This window comes from Bombina bombina, chromosome 2 (genome assembly GCF_027579735.1).
Source record: "Bombina bombina isolate aBomBom1 chromosome 2, aBomBom1.pri, whole genome shotgun sequence".
NCBI classification, from domain to species: domain Eukaryota; kingdom Metazoa; phylum Chordata; class Amphibia; order Anura; family Bombinatoridae; genus Bombina; species Bombina bombina.
The window spans coordinates 976,251,990-976,269,228 of NC_069500.1; the positions used below are offsets into that span (position 1 = coordinate 976,251,990).

Consider the following 17,239-nt stretch of genomic DNA (forward strand, 5'->3'; position numbering starts at 1 on the left):
AGAATTTGCGTGCTCCTAAATCAAATTGCGATTTCTGCAAACAATAATGGATGGCCTTCTGCATCCCGTATTTGACTCATAGTTTTAAGACCTTTTGACTCCCAATCTTTGAATATCTGGTTGGAAAGACCTGGGCCGAAATCAGGGTTACCGCAAATAGGTAGATATTGCGAAACGTAAGGAGAACAATCAATTTCCGTACATAGTCTCTGCCAAGCCACAATAACATTCTTGAAAGTAGACAAGTAAAATATATTAGATGGGAGTGAGGTCAGTGGGCAATGCAGGAGAGCCTTCAACTGAAAAGGGGCCACTATCTGGGATTCCCAGGTAAAAAGAGAGCGCTCTTCAATGCCTTGATGGCTTGGCCTCAGCTGGCCTTAGCTCGGTCTATCAGGTTCCAGATGCACAACATAACCTCAGTGGCCTACATCAACCACCAAGAAGGAACTTGCATTCATCCAGTGGGCGGAGGCTCACAATTGTTGTCTATCTGCCATCCACATTCCAGGAGTGGACAGTTAGGAAGCGGATTTTCTGAGCAGACAGATTTTCCGTCCCGGGGAGTGGGAACTCCATCCGGAAGTGTTCTCCAGGTTAACAACCAAATGTGAGTTACCAGATTTGGATCTGATGGCGTCTCATCAGAACACCAAGCTCCCAAAGTACGGTTGGAGGTCAAGAGTTCCTCAAGCCTTTCTGATAGGTGCTCTGGCAGTTCCTTGTAACTTCAGGATGACTTATCGCTTTCCGCTGTTTGCTCTCCTTCCACGAAAAGTCTAAAGGATATTCTTGGAGTAAGGTCAGGATCCCAAGGATCGTATCTTTTCTCCAGGAGAGCCTGGAGAAGGGGTTATCTGTCAGTACCCTCAAGGGTCAGATTTCTGCTCTATCTATTTTGCTGCACAAGCGTCTGGCGGATGTGCCAGATATTCAATCCTTTTGTCAGGCCCTGGTTAAATTCAGGTCTGTGTTTAAATCTGTTGCTCCACCTTGGAGCCTTAATCTTGTTCTTAAAGTTTTACAGCAGGCTCCATTTGAGCCTATGCATTCCATAGATATTAAGTTATCTTGGAAGGTTTTGTTTCTTACCGCTATTTCTTCTGCTCGGAGGGTTTCTGAACTCTAAGCTTTGCAGTGTGATTCTCCTTAACTCATATTTCATGCAGATAAGGCAGTACTCCGTACCAAGTTTGGTTTTCTTCCTAAGGTTGTTTCGGATAGAAATATTAATCAGGAAATTATTGTTCCTTCACTCTGTCCTAATCCTTCTTCTCATAAAGAATGTTTGTTGCACAACTTAGATATTATGCAAGCTCTTAAATTCTATCTGCAGTCTATGAAGGACTTTCGTCAGTCTTCTGTGTTTGTTTGTTTTTCTGGAAGACGTAAGGGTCAGAAAGCTACTGCTACTTCTCTTTCTCTCTGGTTGAGAAGTATTATTCGTTTGGCATATGAGACTGCTGGACAGCAGCTTGCTGAGAGAATTACAGCTCATTCCACTAGGGCTGTTTCTTCTTCTTGGGCCTTCACGAATGAGGCCTCTGTAGAACAGATTTGTAAGGCTGCAACTTGGTCTTCTTGGCACACTTTTTCTAAATTCTATAAATTTGATACTTTTGCCTCGGCTGGGGCTTCTTTTGGGAGAAATGTTCTTCAAGCATTGGTTCCTTCTGTTTAGGTTACCTGTCTTATCCCTCCGTTATCATCTGTGTTCTCTAGCTTGGGTATTGATTCCCAACAGTAATAGCTGATCTGTGGACTCACCGTGTCTTAAGAAGAAAACTAAATTTATGCTTACCTGATAAATTTATTTATTTTTTGACACGGCCCTCCCTGTTTTCAGACAGGTTTTCTAATATAAACCTCAGGCACCTCTAAACATTTGTGTTATTTCCTTTCTCTCCTTTTCCTTTGGTCGAATGACTAGGGGTTGTAGGAAGGGAAGTGATACTTAACAGCTTTGCTGTAGTGCTCTTTGCCACCTACTGCTGGCCAGGAGTGATATTCCCAGTTTGGCACAGAACGTGGAAGAAACATGCTTAGCTGCTGCATGTGTAAACCGCCATAAGCCGTTAGCAGGGAAAAGGCACAAAGTTACAGAGCACCCTGCGCCCAGAAGGAGGAGCTCTGCCCCTCGTGACATCACAGCCGGTGCCGTTATACGGACCGCAATTGCATCGGCTTTTTCTTAAGGCAATATCTACTGAAACCTTTAAAATAAAACGACGGCCCATACCAGCAGTCTAAAACACTGAGCCCCAATAAAAATAAGAATTGAACACAATATTAAAACTTATACTCTCTCTGACCTAACATTGCAGTGCCCTGCATCCTGTCTAATGTATCTTGAACTCAGGATAACATAGCCCCAATAATAATGCAGAATGTTAATAAAGTGCCAGGGTTTCTGAATTAACCGTCTCCTTCAAAAACTTAAATGGCACTTACCTGCACCTCTGACTATCCGACAGGAGGACATCGCACCTTGTATGAGAGGAAGCCACTCTTCACATAAACCTATGGATAGAAGAAGGAACAGAGTAAGCCTACTCTGGCATTCTGTTTGAAGGCAGCAACTTGTCAGGAAAACACAGTGAGGCCCACCCCACAAGTTCCTGACTGCTCAAAAGCTACCACAGCCCTACTGAAGAGACTAACGTGGAGTATAGCTAAACCCAGTTTGATAGGGAAGATCAGAGCAAGCCTGCTCTGGCTTCAAAATAAAAAAATCTTGATAGAAGAATCTTATACAGACACCTAAAAACTTCACCTCCTCCTTGCACTGAAGGCAAAGAGAATGACTGGGGGTTGTGGGAAGGGAAGTGATATTTAACAGCCTTGCTGTCGTGCTCTTTGCCTCCACCTGCTGGCCAGGAGTGATATTCCCAACAGTAATTGCTGATCCGTGGAAACTCACTGTGTCTCAAGAAAGAAAGAAACTTTTGACGTTAAAATTCCAAGGAGCATGTGTCTAGAGTCTGGACATTATTAACCCCTTGAGCGCCAATGACGGCTCTGAGCCGTCACAGAGTTTCCCACTCTGGTGCTAATGATGGCTCAGAGCACTCTCCCACCTTGAGGGAGATCTTCGGGCTCCCACCCGCTCCTACCCCGGCGATTGGGCCTGCATAGTGACAGGCATTGCCGGGGCTTCACTTTATGTGCGGTGATGTCACGCGCAATGACGTGACGACATCACCGCGCAACTTTATTTAACATTAACAATGTTAAATTTAGGAGCAGGGGGCATGCTGCTTAGAAGCCTGTATCTCATGCATCTAAGCAGCTACAGATCCCCAAGACCCACCGTTGGAAAGGTAATTGCCTAACCTTTCCAACAGTGTAAAGCTTGGGGATCTGAAATTAAAAAAAAAAAAGTTTTGTTTGTTTTTTAAATAAAAAACATTTAAAAAAAACCTTAGCACCCAGGTGGGAAAGTGCTTAGCACTCAAAGGGTTAAAACACATTAACACCTTGTTTGCATATCAAACTTAGAAGACATCCAGGCAAATTAGGAGCAAGGTACACATTTTAAGAACCAGGAAAATAGTTTTGTATACAGAGCAATCTTAAAAAAAAAAAACATACATTTATGCTTACCTGATCAATTCATTTGTTTCATGGTGGTGAGTGCCCATGATCCATTACTCAAGAGAATTACTCTTCGCTACCAATAGGAGGAGGCAAATATTACCAGACCCCAAAAGCCCTATAAAACCCCTCCCACCTCAGAAATTCCTTAGTCTAACGTATAGCCAAGCAAGTGAGATAAGAATATTGAATTAGAGCCAAAAAAGGAGCAGGGAAAAAAGATGGGCTGGAAAAAATCTAACCCTTCCAAAAAAAGGGTAGGGTCTCGTGGACCCTCACCACCATGAAAGAAATGAATTTATCAGGTAAGCATACATTATGTTTTCTTTCATACAGTTGGTGAGACTATGATCCATTACTAATGGGAATTAATACCCAAGCTGTGGAGTCCACAAGTAATGACATAAAGGGAGGGATTTAAAAACATCTCTTTTACTGAGAAAATAAATCCACAAACCCCCCCAATTTTTTTTTTATATAATACACTTAAAAACAGGCATAACTATCAAACTGGAAACTGCCTGAAGAACCTTTCTAGCAAAGGCTGCTTCAGAGGAAGCGAAAACATCAAAACGTTAGAATCTTGTAAAATTATGCAAAGAAGACCAAGCAACTGCCTTGCAAATTTGACCAACTGAAGCCTCATTCTTAAAAGCCCAAACTAGTACTGAAACCTATCGCCAGAGGTTAAAAATAGGAGTATTTTGTTGATCTATAAAGGTTGGCAGAAGAGACGTCCCTTCGACCAATTGCAAAGGGTTTATGAAAGATTTCCAATGAGGTGAAACAATAGAATCATAAACCATACCCTAAAATACATCCCTCTGACAAGCGCTGTACTCTGAAAGAAAACCGGACCTCAACAATAAATGAAAACCCCTTTCTCTGAAGAATCACATGCACATCTTCATTCTTCAACCACCTCCAATGGAGGCAAAGTAAAGACTGAGGAATGTGTAAGGTGGGAGGGGTTTTATAGAGCTCTTGTGCTTTTGGAATCTTTGCATCCTTCTAGTGGTAGAGAAGAGTAATTCCCATGAGTAATGGATTGTGGACTCCCACCTCCTGTATGAAAGAAATAAGTAGCTGGAGTGAAATTCTAGGTTCCAGTGTCACTTCTGTTATTGCTCTTGGTCACTGATCCATTTTGTTGTGAGGAGTAGCATTATTTGTGGTAAATAAATTTTATCATGAGGACTATCAAGGCATTTATCTGCTACCTTCCCAGCATTTAAGGGGACATGAAACACAATTTTTTCTTTCTTTCGTGATTAAGATAGGGCATACAATTTTAAACAACGTTCCAATTTACTTCTATTTAATTTGCTTCCTTCTCTTGTTATCCTTTGCTTAAAGGTTTATCTAGGAAAGCTCATGAGCAGCAAAGAATGAGCAGCAATGATACGGTTATAAAAACCGAGATCAAGCTTTTCACACTAATAACTTCTATTTTACATTTATTTGTCAGGTTAGAGAAACAATGTGCTGCCCATATAACTCCAACATAAGGTTCTCGGTTTTAAAGCACACAGACCAGAAGCCATATCTTTAAAGATGGCAACATATTGAACAGAGAAAGACAGTTTAGTAGATACACATCAAAGAGAATAATTAATTTGCGTACCAGCTATAAAATGCTTCAATTGTTTAGTGTCAATATCCTTCCATAAACTGATTTTACTGATTAAGAAGAAATAAAAAAAATACTCACCTGTTTGACTTTTACATTTATTTCATACTTGACATTTCCAGAATTTAAAATAATGTCCTGTATATAATCAACGTTAAGTTCTGGTATCTTGACCACCACTTTACCAGGAACTGGTTTAACAGAGATTACATCAAACACAGCTTCAATTTTAACTATCCATTGTGATGCGCTGATATCTAAATGGTGAGATGTAAACGGCACAATTTAAAAAAACGCAGAGAAAACAGTAATGATTCTTACACTCAGATGTTATAGGATAAAGGTGTGGTAGCTCAAGAAATTTTAATGTATTTAGATCTATGTTTGTATTTTTGCCATGTTAAGTAAGAAAGTGAATCTAAAGAAATGAATCATGTTTTATTAGTTAATTTTTTTTTTTTGTTTTAATTTAAAAATAAAATAAATAATAATTTTGGATTCCGTGTGTATATACATGTCAGACTGAGGAGGGGGGCAATCCTGAAAACATTAAAAGCAAACATATTAACAGATTTTTATGTGCACCCTGGAAGTTGTTTATAAGAAGTTTGTGCTGGATATATATATATATATATATATATATATATATATATATATATATATATATATATATATATATATATATATATATATATATATATCCACCCGGGCGGCAACATTTTCTATGGAGAATATAAATATTGGTATAAATGCAAATATAATTGATCAACTATATTAAAAAAAAAAAAGTTTTATTACAATTTTAAAATATAATACTTTGTCCCTTACTATATACCTGGGACTCTAATGTGGAGTATGGATTGATAAGGATAGGAAGATATAGGAAATTATGATAAACAAAAGCCATTTCTAGTAATAAACAGTAGCAATAAAAACAATAAATGCTGACTATTACTCAAAGTAGTTAATAAGATCTATTATAAAGTAATGTATCTTGAAATGACCGTTCTTCGGGAATCCGCATCAGCTCTGTCTATGAAATAAAGTTATGGAATTTCAAGCTGGAAGCAGTTTTTCTTTTTACCGGTTTTAGTCACACGAATGGACACTGAATGTTTTTTTTTTTTTAATTTCACTATGGTGTAATTGTTATATAATTGCACAAAACACCACCACTTTAAATTTGTCACTAATTTAAAAATAAACATTTCAAACTTACCAAACAGTGGGATATGTGAAATATAGTCCAAGTGGAAAACATTAAAGGCCTCAATCCTAATATTTTTCCAGATACCCTGAGTAGGAAAGGTAGGGCCCCAGTCCCAACTAAATGAACACTGTGCCTAAAACACAAATGAAAAAAAAATACAAAACCATTTTGTCCTAACAGAATAACAAAATGAGGGAAGCCTATCAATTTCATTCATTGGCTTTAAATTAAAACTGCAATTAACTATGGGTAACAGCTTTTATATCAATGAATATCGACAAACACATAGTTTCATTTAAAAGTGTGAGCTCTAAAGAATACGAAATTAAAACAAACACACTCCATGTATGATATGAACAGCTTGGAGTATGAAAATCTGTATATTAAGAGTTACTAAGAACCACACCAGGAGGCCACAGAAAGGCAACCAATCAAAAATGAAGATGTATAGTAGTTCAGTTTAATTGATTAGCCAGAGAAGCTGAATTTATAGCTATATTTGAAGAAATAGCCGTTCTTTAAATAAACACTCTTGTTCATACAAGAGCTTGCATTTGGTCTTATTCAAACGATTCTGGAAGTTACATCAGTTACAGTTATATCATTTGCATAACCAACACAGTTATAATAATATACTTTTAACCTCTGTGATTATCTTGTATCTAAGCCTCTGCAAACTGCCCCTTTGCAGTCTAGCCAATCAGTGCCTGCTCCCAGATTACTTCACGTGCACGAGCACAGTGTTATCTATATGAAATATGTGAACTAACACCCTCTAGTGGTGAAAAACTGTTAAAATGCAATCTGAAAGAGGTGGGCTTCAAGGTCTACGAAATTAGCATATGAACCTCCTAGGTTAAGCTTTCAACTAAGAATACCAAGAGAACAAAGCAAAATTGGTGATAAAAGTAAATTGGAAAATTGTTTAAAATTGCATGCTCTATCTGAATCATGAAAGTTTATTTTGGCCTAGACTGTCCCTTTAAAGTATCAAAATGTGTTATTTAATTCCCAAAATCGTATTTATAATAATAATGATAAAAAATACTGCTCTTATATCCTACATTTATAAAAAAAAATAGAAAAATAAAAAATAATAAAAAAAATAATAATAATAAATGTATTTATAGGATATAAGAGCAGTATTTTCTTTATTGTTATTATTATTAATAATAAGATATGGGGAATTAAATAATAGTAGTTTACAGAGGGTGACTGAACTCACCTTCCTGATAAAGTTTCCATGACACTCTCCATTCTGTACCTCTGGAGGGCATTCTGGAGGAATAACATATGGGCTCTCAAGGCTTCTTTCTTTTGCCCAATCAACAGCAGACCGAAACCTTACTTCAATGTAGTTGTTTTCTTTAACTGCTGTAGTAATATCAATTGTCTATTTTACATTCAAATATATAAAAAAAAAAAATTAATTTAAAAAAAATACAGAACACAATTTTTATAACAGTAAAACATTTCCATCGTGAATTGCAAGTGATGAATTTCTACTGACGTGCACATCCGTATTGTACAATTAAATCCTTCCAAAACTATAATTTTCCACCCAAATGAAAAAAATAAAAATAGAATAGCAAAACCCAGTCACAAAATATATTTTATTCAGATTTATAATCTTGAATATAGGGTGGTTGATGTGTGTGTAGCAGAAAGTTTTCTGTTTTGTTTTTTAAAAGTCTTTCAGTTACATGTACAGTTTTATGCAAAAGTTTAGGCACCCCTGCCAATTTCCATGATTTTCATTTAAAAATAATTGGGTGTTTGGATCAGCAATTTTATTATGATCTATCAAATAACGGAAGGACACAGTAATATTTCAGTAGTGAAATGAGGTTTATTGGATTAACAGAAAATGTGCAATATGCATCCAAACTAAATTAGACAGGTGCATAAATTTAAGCACCCAACAGAAATATCACATCAATATTTAGTAGAGCCTCCTTTAGCAGAAATAACAGCCTCCTACAGCCTGTAATGAGTGTCTGGATTCTTGATGAAGGTATTTTGGACCATTCCTCCTTGCAAAACATCTCCAGTTCCGTTAGGTTTGATGGTTGCCGAGCATGGACAGCCCGCTTCAAATCACCTCACAGATTTTCAAATGATATTCAGGTCTGGGTACTGGGATGGCCATTCCAGAACATTGTACTTGTTCCTCTGCATAAATGCCAGAGTAGATTTTGAGCAGTGTTTTGGGTCGTTGTGTTGTTGAAATATCCAGCCCCGGTGTAACTTCAACTTTGTGACTGATTCCTCAACATTATTCTCAAATATCTGCTGATATTGAGTGGACTCCATGCGACCCTCAACTTTAACAAGATTCCCAGTACTGGGAACTGGTCACACAGCCCCACAGCATGATGAAACATCCACCAAATTTTATTGTAGGTAGCAAGTGTTTGTCTTGGAATGCTGTGTTCTTTTGCCACCATGCATAACACCCCTTGTTATGACAAAATAACTCAATCTTTGTTTCATCAGTCTACAGCACCTTCTTCCAAAATGAAGCTGGCTTGTCCAAACGTGCGTTTGCATACCTCAAGCGACTCTGTTTGTGGCGTGTGTGCAGAAAATGCTTCTGCACATCACTCTCCCATACAGCTTCTCCTTGTGCAAAGTGCGCTGAATTGTTGAACGATGCACAGTGACACCATCTACAGCAAGATTATGTTGTAGGTCTTTGGAGGTGGTCTGTTTTTGACCATTCTCACCATCCTTTGCCTCTCCGATATTTTACTTGGCCTGCCACTTCTGGCCTTAACAAGAACTGTGCCTGTGGTCTTCCATTTCCTCACTATGTTCTTCACAGTGGTCACTGACAGCTTAAATATCTGCAATAGCTTTTTATAGCCTTCCCCTAAACCATAATGTTGAACAATCTTTGTTTTCAGGTCATTTGAGAGTTGTTTTGAGGCCCCCATGTTGCCACTCTTCAGAGGAGAGTCAAAGAGAACAACAATTTGCAATTGGCCACCTTAAATACCTTTTCTCATGATTGAATGCACCTGTCTATGAAGTTCAAAGTGTAAGGAGCTCACCAAACCAATTGTGTGTTCCAATTAATCATTGCTAGGTAGTTACAGGTATTCAAATCAACAAAATGACAAGGGTGCCCAAATTTATGCACCGTCTAATTTCGTTTTGATGCATATTGCACATTTTCTGTTAATCCAATAAATCTCATTTCACTACTGAAATATTACTGTGTCCTTCAGTTATTTGATATATCAAAATGAAATTGCTGATTCAAACACCCAATTATTTATAAATGAAAATCATGGAAATTGTCAGGAGTGCCTAAACTTTTGCATACAACTGCATCCCTGGGATAAACGGAGCATTGGAAAGGGATACTCAGTGACGTGCCCTTTCATTATTCTTGTCCTGATGCCCCTAAGGTAAACATTCAGTTCACACACATATACACAGTGTATGTATGTATGTATGTATGTATGTATGTATGTATAATATATATATATAATATATATAATATATATGTCCCTTTGATGTCCCTTTAATTCAATGTTGAACACTTGGGTATAGAAGCATTAGCTGGCACATTTCACCATGGAAAAAATTTCTTGTGAACTTTCAACTGTGGACCTTTATCTGACATGTCTGACACTTTTCCACAATGATATACACTTGCTTGATTCTTTGCCTGTGACACACTTTATTTTAGAGTATCATAACTCCAGTCCTCCAGTCCTAGAGTTAGATGTGCTTGAGGGTAGAACTGGCAAAAACTGATATAAATATATACACACAAACACACTAGCTGTTGGATTTTGTGATTTGTAAAAAATAGTGAAAAAACGCAACCACTCGCGTGTGTGCCCATTCGGGTTGCACACTCGCTGACATGAACTTTGTGATGTGAGTAAACCAGCAAAATTGCGAAAGAACTATAGTAAGACTAAAGGAACGTGTGCTAACTAGACAAGCGTTAACCCATTGCACGCAACCTTGATGCACGTATTCCCAAAGGCTGATGCGCGAAATTCAAACTGAGCATGCCAAAAAAGCAGACGCATGAAGTACACCAAGAGGAATAATGTAAAGGATTCTGTCCCAGGGCCCATATATATTAGCAAATATATATATACAAACTAAAAAGTACCCATAACATAGCTATAGTGTCTAAATGTAAATAAATCATACTTTCCAATAGACACTCCTCCACCAGCAAATAAGCAGCAGACAGCCAAACCAGTACTGAAACATATCAGCAGAGGTTATAGAATAGGAGTATATTGTAGATCCATAAAGGGAGGCAAAAGACAAGTCCCTGTGACAAATTATGGAAGGTTTATGAAAAATTTCCCATGAGGTGAAAAAAGAATCACATACCATAGTCCATATACACCCATCTGACAAGCACTGTTCTCTAAGGAAAAACCTGGGCCTCAAAGACTGAAAACTCCTCTCTCTGAAGAATGAAGATGTGCATTTGATTCTTCAACCACCTCCAGTGGAGGCAAAGTAAAGACTGAGGTATGTATGAGATGGGAGGGGTTTTATAGGGCTCTTGGGGTTTGGAACTCTTTGGCTCCTCCTAGTGGTAAAGAAGAGTAATTCCCAGGAGTAATGGATCGTGGGCATTCTCACCACCTGTATGAAAGAAAAGAAGCAGTTTTTGCATCTTAAATATGTGGCAGCAGACTTGCGCATGTGAACCACATAGACGGAAAAGCTGTGAACACAGCATAATAAATTTACACCTGTGTGTTTAACCCCTTGCACTAATTGGACGTAGGTACTACAGAACACAGTACTTTAAGCCACACTCTGGCGCATGCTACAGTTCCCACTGTAAGCTTAGCCAGCAGAGATTGCAGTAAGGGAGCTTGATATGAAGCCAGATCACTGATCGTTGGTGCAACTACAGATGTAAAGGGAGGGATAGGAACATTACCTACAGAATTTGTTTGGAGAGGGGCAGTCAGATGCTACACTACAAAAAATAAAGTGATCTTATATTATAAAATATAATTGTAAAATAAAATTAAAGGAATAGTCTAGTCAAAATTAAGCTTTCATGATTTAGATAGAGCATGCCATTTTAAGCAACTTTCTAATTTACTCCTATTATCAATTTTTCTTCGCTCTCTTGGTATCTTTATTTGAAAATTTATTTTAGGTTCAGCACCTGGGTAGCACTTTCTGATTGGTGTCTAAAATGTAGCCACAAATCAGCAAGAGCTACCCAGGTGTTGAACCAAAAATGGTCCGGCTAAACTTACATTTAAATAAAAAGATACCAAGAGAACAAAGAAAAAGTGATATTAGGAGTGAATTAGAAAGTTGAATGCTCTATCTGAATCACGAAAGTTTAATTTTGACAAGACTATTCCTTTAAAATAAATAAAAAATATAACACTAGCTGCCAGTAACAAAATGTGTTAGAGAGCTGTTTTGGGGGGATAAAGAAAGTGGAGTGGGTGAGGAGGGATCTCTACACTACAGACATAAAAAAAAAAAAAATCCCTATACTGGCAGACTGTCTGCCAGTACTTAAGATGGTGGTGATCAGTGGGGGAGGAGGTAAGAGAGCTGTTCAGGAGGGATCAGGTATGGATCTGGGGATGGGTGGTGTCAGTTGGGAGGGTAATCTCTACACTACAGCAAATATTAACCTTACAACATAACTGATTAACTACTTCACTGCCGGGAATTTCAGAAGTGTGGTGCGCCGTTGCAATTAGCAGCCTTCTAAATTACCAAAAAACAGTGGCAAAGCCATGCATGTCTGCCAGAGGCATACCTCGTTTTATTGCCTTCACAGATATTGCTTCTTTTTACAAACTGAAGGTTTGTGGCAACCCTGTGTCAAACCATGTTTCCAACGTATATAAACATATAACTGTCACGCTGCTCTCTGCTCTGCTGTGGCTGTTGCCACGGACACTGGCACTCCTCCTGATGCTAGGGATACGGCAATGTAACTGCAGCACGGTGATAACATCATCACCGCCCGCCCCTGTTTTCCCTATGTAAAGGCCTCAGTCCCTCTCACCTGTGACCAAGTATAGGTGCTTCTTCTTGTGCTCCTGGGTGCTGTATATCTGTATGCTGAATTGCTGTATTGATTCACTGTTGCTGAACTCTGCCTGTTTGACTATGCTGCTTGCCTTAACCCCTGAATTGCTGGACTGCTTTACCGTTGATGAACTCTGCCTGTTTGACTACTCTGCTTGCCTTAACCCTAAAATATTGGATTGCCATTCTGCTGCCTGTCTGACCATTCTATTGATTTACCCTTGAACTGCCTTACCGCTGGATTCCCTACCTATTGCCATCAGAGACTATCCTGTCTGTTTCATTCCTTCAATTGGTTTACCCTTGAACTGCCTAACCGCTGATTCCTACCTGCTGCTGCCAAAGACTACCCTGCATAGTGTGGGTACGGTTTACCTCATTTTGCGAACTTTCTCTGCGCTGGGAAATTCCCTATCATTCCAGCTTGACGCCGGGATCAGAAGACTACTGGTCAAGTTTAGTCTGATAGTGGAATATCCCACGAGCATTACATTATACTTGGGCTATGGACCCAAATGAGGTAGCAAATGCAGTTACTCATCAGGGTCTGACGCTGGGATCAAATACCGCACAATTGCAAAATGTGGATTCAAAACTACAGGCTATAACCGCTTTGCTCTCCTCACTGGTTGCTGAAAAGAACGCTGCTCCTGTTGTACACAGCCAGTACCTGCTGCTAGTCACAGCTCCTTCCCCTGCGTCTGGAAGTATACCCCGGATACCATTGCCTGACAAGTATGATGGTACTACCGACTGTAGGGGATTCCTGAATCAGTGCAGGCTGCACTTTCGCAATGACCCCCACACCTTCCAGTCTCATCAGACAAAGGTCACTTTTATTATTTCCTTACTGAAAGACAAAGCCCTAGCCTGGGTCACCTCTTCTGGAACAGAACACTCAACTCCTGGACGACGCCAATGCCTTCACTTCTGCATTATCTTCTGTTTTCTGGACCTCCAGCCGTGCTGTTGCAGAGTACTCACTCTTGGATCTCCACCAGAGTAATAGAACTGTGGCACAATACGCCATCGAGTTTTGCACTTTGGCACTCGAGACCAGATGGGATGGCAGTGCTCTCAAAGCGGCCTTTAGGAGAGGTTTGCATCAAGGACGAGCTTACTTATCGTAATGTCCCTACTTCCCTGGATGAATTCATAGCACTTTGTATTACTCTGGACTCTCGCTTTCAGGAGAGACAAGCTGAGAGAGACAGAACTCGTAGAATCCCATCTTCCCATTGTCCTACTAGTTCAGTCTCTAGACCATCCTCTACCCCTTCAGCACCTCCAGTTACCTCAGTAGAGGATCCCATGGATCTCTCCTCCCTCAAACCCAAAGAGTCCGAAAGACAGAGAGGAATGAGATTGAGACTGTGTTTCTACTGTGGCTCTAACTCACACCAGCTAAAGAACTGCGATACCCTGTGCCGGGAAAAGCCAATGCTTAGAGGATAAAACTGGGGTACCTCTAAGCGTGATCACTGCTAAATAACCTCAATTGTCTCGAATCCTGGTACCTGTTACCCTCTCCTTTCTTCAAAATTCTGTCGACACTCAGGCCTTTATTGATTCAGAGGTAGCTGGAAATTTGTTGGATCACAGTTTAATGATTCAGGCAGGGTTACCCCTTCTGCAGAAGAAACGCTGTCTTAAAATAACTGCTCTGGATGGCACTCCCCTTGGATCAGGTCTTGGATCAGGTTTAATCCATTTTGAATCAGCACCCCTAACCATGACTGTGGGAGTCCTTCATACCGAACAGTTGCAGTTCAATGTCATTCATTCTCCAGCACAACCAGTAATCTTTGGTCTTCCTTGGCTCCGTATACACAATCCACAGTTCGACTGGAGTGAGGTACAGTTGGCCTCCTGGGGTACATCCTGCTTCCACTCCTGTCTGGCTAAAGTTACTCCATTACGCCACATCCCCATTGCCAGCCTACAGACCACTTTAAGCCTTCCCTCAATTTATGCAGATTTTGCTGTGTTTGAAAAGAAAGCAGATGATGTGCTACCACCCCACCATCCTTAAGACTGCAAGATTGACCTTTTTCCTGGAGCCCCACTTCCTAAAGGTAGGACTTATCCACTCTCCAAAGCAGAAACCAAGGCCATGGAGGAGTATATTCAAGAGAACCTAGCTAAAGGTTTTATTCGCCCTTCCTCTTCTCCTGCCGGGGCTAGCTTCTTTTTTGCCAGTAAGAAGCATGGTGGGATCAGACCCTGTATCGACTACAGAGCCCTTAACAACATCACTATCAAGAATCGCTATCCTATTCCGTTAATCACTAAACTTTACGATTCGCTCCAGAATGCTCGCTACGTCACTAAGTTGGATCTACGTGGGGCATATAATCTTGTTTGTAATGTAATGTTCTTGTGTAATCCCCCTGCTGTCTTCCAGGCATTTGTCAACGATGTCTTCCATGACCTGCTCAATCACACTGTCATCGTCTACCTGGATGACATCCTTATTTTCTCCTCCACCCTTGAGGAGCATCATGAACATGTGAGACAGGTACTTCTTTGCCTCAGAGACAATTCCCTGGTAGCTAAACTGGAGAAATGTGAATTTGACCAAGTTCAGATCCAGTTCCATGGCTATGTTATCTGGAAGGAGGGTTTTGTCATGGATCCTTCTAAACTGACCGCAGTCTTGGAATGGCCTCAACCCACCTCATTAAAGGTACTATAGAGATTATTGGGATTCTCTAATTATTACCGCAAGTTTATAAATAACTTCTCCCAAATAGTTGCTCCCCTCACTGAGTTAACTAAACGGAACAGAGACTGCAAAAACTGGCCTCCCGAAGCCGTGGATGCCTTCTCTCACCTGAAAAAAAAGCCCTTTGTTCTGTTCCTGTCCTCCGCCATCCTGATCCTGACCTGCAGTTTACTTTAGAGGTTGATACCTCCGAGATTGGAGTTGGATCAATCCTAACCCAAAGGGATCCTTTATCCTCCAAGTTGAACCCTGTAGCCTTTTTCTCCCTGTGCTTTACTCCTACAGAGAAGAACTATAACATGGGTATGTGTATTTTCTCTGAGTTTGAGAGAGGATGTGTTGGAAATCAAACTGTAGTAAGTTAGAGGGCAGTTGTTGCAGCTGAGTGGAAAAGTCTGCAGTAGGTGTGATCTACAAAGACAAGAGAAGACAGAAGCGCCACATGGCCCAATATTGTTTGGTCCAGAAACAATTAGATATGTATAAGGGAGTGAACTCACATTTGTGAAAGCACCTCAATTAGTGCTATGGAGACAGTCTGGGATCTATTACAGTCACCCAGAAGACCAACAGCCGGTAACGATGTAGTGTCTGTATCAGAATGACAAAAAAGAAACACAGGTGCCTATATGGCCTAGTATTGCCTTAACACAGGTGAATCAGTGCAATAGAAGAGAATGGTACTCACAATAGTTGTAGCATCTCCTTCGATGCTATAGAGGCAGGATGGGATCAATATGGTCACCCACCAGACTTAATCATAGGCCAGCTGGACACAGATGGAACTCTGGATACTCCAATGGTCAGGATAGACCCAGGATACACCAATGGTCAGGATAGATCCATGAAGCCTGATGAAACAGCCATGAAGCCTGATGAAACAGCTTACAGCTGAGAAACGCGTCTCTTTGTTTTTATTGTTTAAATAAAGCAATTTTATATTTTGAACACTTGCTACCATCTATTTTGCCATTTTTTCCCTCTGGCTGAGAGGGAATCATTCTTGGATCTATCCTGACCATTGGTGTATCCTGGGTCTATCCTGACCATTGGAGTATCCGGAGTTCCATCTGTGTCCAGCTGGCTTATGATTAAGTCTGGTGGGTGACCATATTGATCCCATCCTGCCTCTATAGCATCGAAGGAGATGCTACAACTATTGTGAGTACCATTCTCTTCTATTGCACTGATTCACCTGTGTTAAGGCAATACTAGGCCATATAGGCACCTGTGTTTCCTTTTTGTCATTCTGATACAGACACTACATCGTTACTGGCTGTTGGTCTTCTGGGTGACTGTAATAGATCCCAGACTGTCTCCATAGCACTAATTGAGGTGCTTTCACAAATGTGAGTTCACTCCCTTATACATATCTAATTGTTTCTGGACCAAACAATATTGGGCCATGTGGCGCTTCTGTCTTCTCTTGTAGATTGCTGCTCCAGATCCCGGCCTGGATCTTTACAGATAGCTGCCTCGATTTCCTTTTCAGAGACTTATTATTTATTTTTGAGAATCTTAATCAAATATTGTATTTCTATTGTTATTTACATATGTGTATGATTATTATTGTATGATATACCATCTTATACACTCTATCACATTTCATTTTATTACATTATCATACTGCATTTATGCATCCTGGTGCTACCAATAGCTTTATATCTATATCTATTTACAAACCATTCTGAGGTATTGTATACTGAGGTATAGTTACCTAACCTCTATTTTGTATTTTTACCCCTTCTTTCTCTTTTGAGGTTAATATATATCTATCATGTCTTCATAAGACCGTATAGCTTTCACATTTATCAGGTTTAGAGATTATCCCCTAATAGGGCGCCCCCTCCCATGTTGTTGCAGTAGGTGTGAGTAATTCCAGTGAGAAACCCAAAGTTTGAGAAAAAGTTAGTGGGAATCATATATACCAAAATTGGCCTATATCAATACCTTGGGTTGTCTACTTTCAAAATATATATAAAATATATATATATAATTTTCACAGTTAAATCAATAAAACAAAGGC

General features: G+C 39.7%; 1 protein-coding gene across 3 annotated transcripts in view; it reads right to left on the bottom strand.

Moving 5' to 3' along the window:
* The window catches only part of MANBA (mannosidase beta), a 143,037-nt gene that overhangs the window by 97,703 nt on the left and 28,095 nt on the right, over positions 1 to 17,239 (bottom strand). For 2 of the 3 annotated variants that reach the window (XM_053703497.1, XM_053703499.1), the window contains 3 exons: positions 7,660 to 7,827; positions 6,444 to 6,567; positions 5,306 to 5,481 (listed from right to left, as the gene is read on the bottom strand). In XM_053703497.1, coding sequence (XP_053559472.1) covers positions 5,306 to 5,481; positions 6,444 to 6,567; positions 7,660 to 7,827 — 468 coding nt within the window. The remainder of the gene's footprint in view (positions 1 to 5,305; positions 5,482 to 6,443; positions 6,568 to 7,659; positions 7,828 to 17,239) is intronic. The other variant, XM_053703498.1, reaches the window with a different exon arrangement.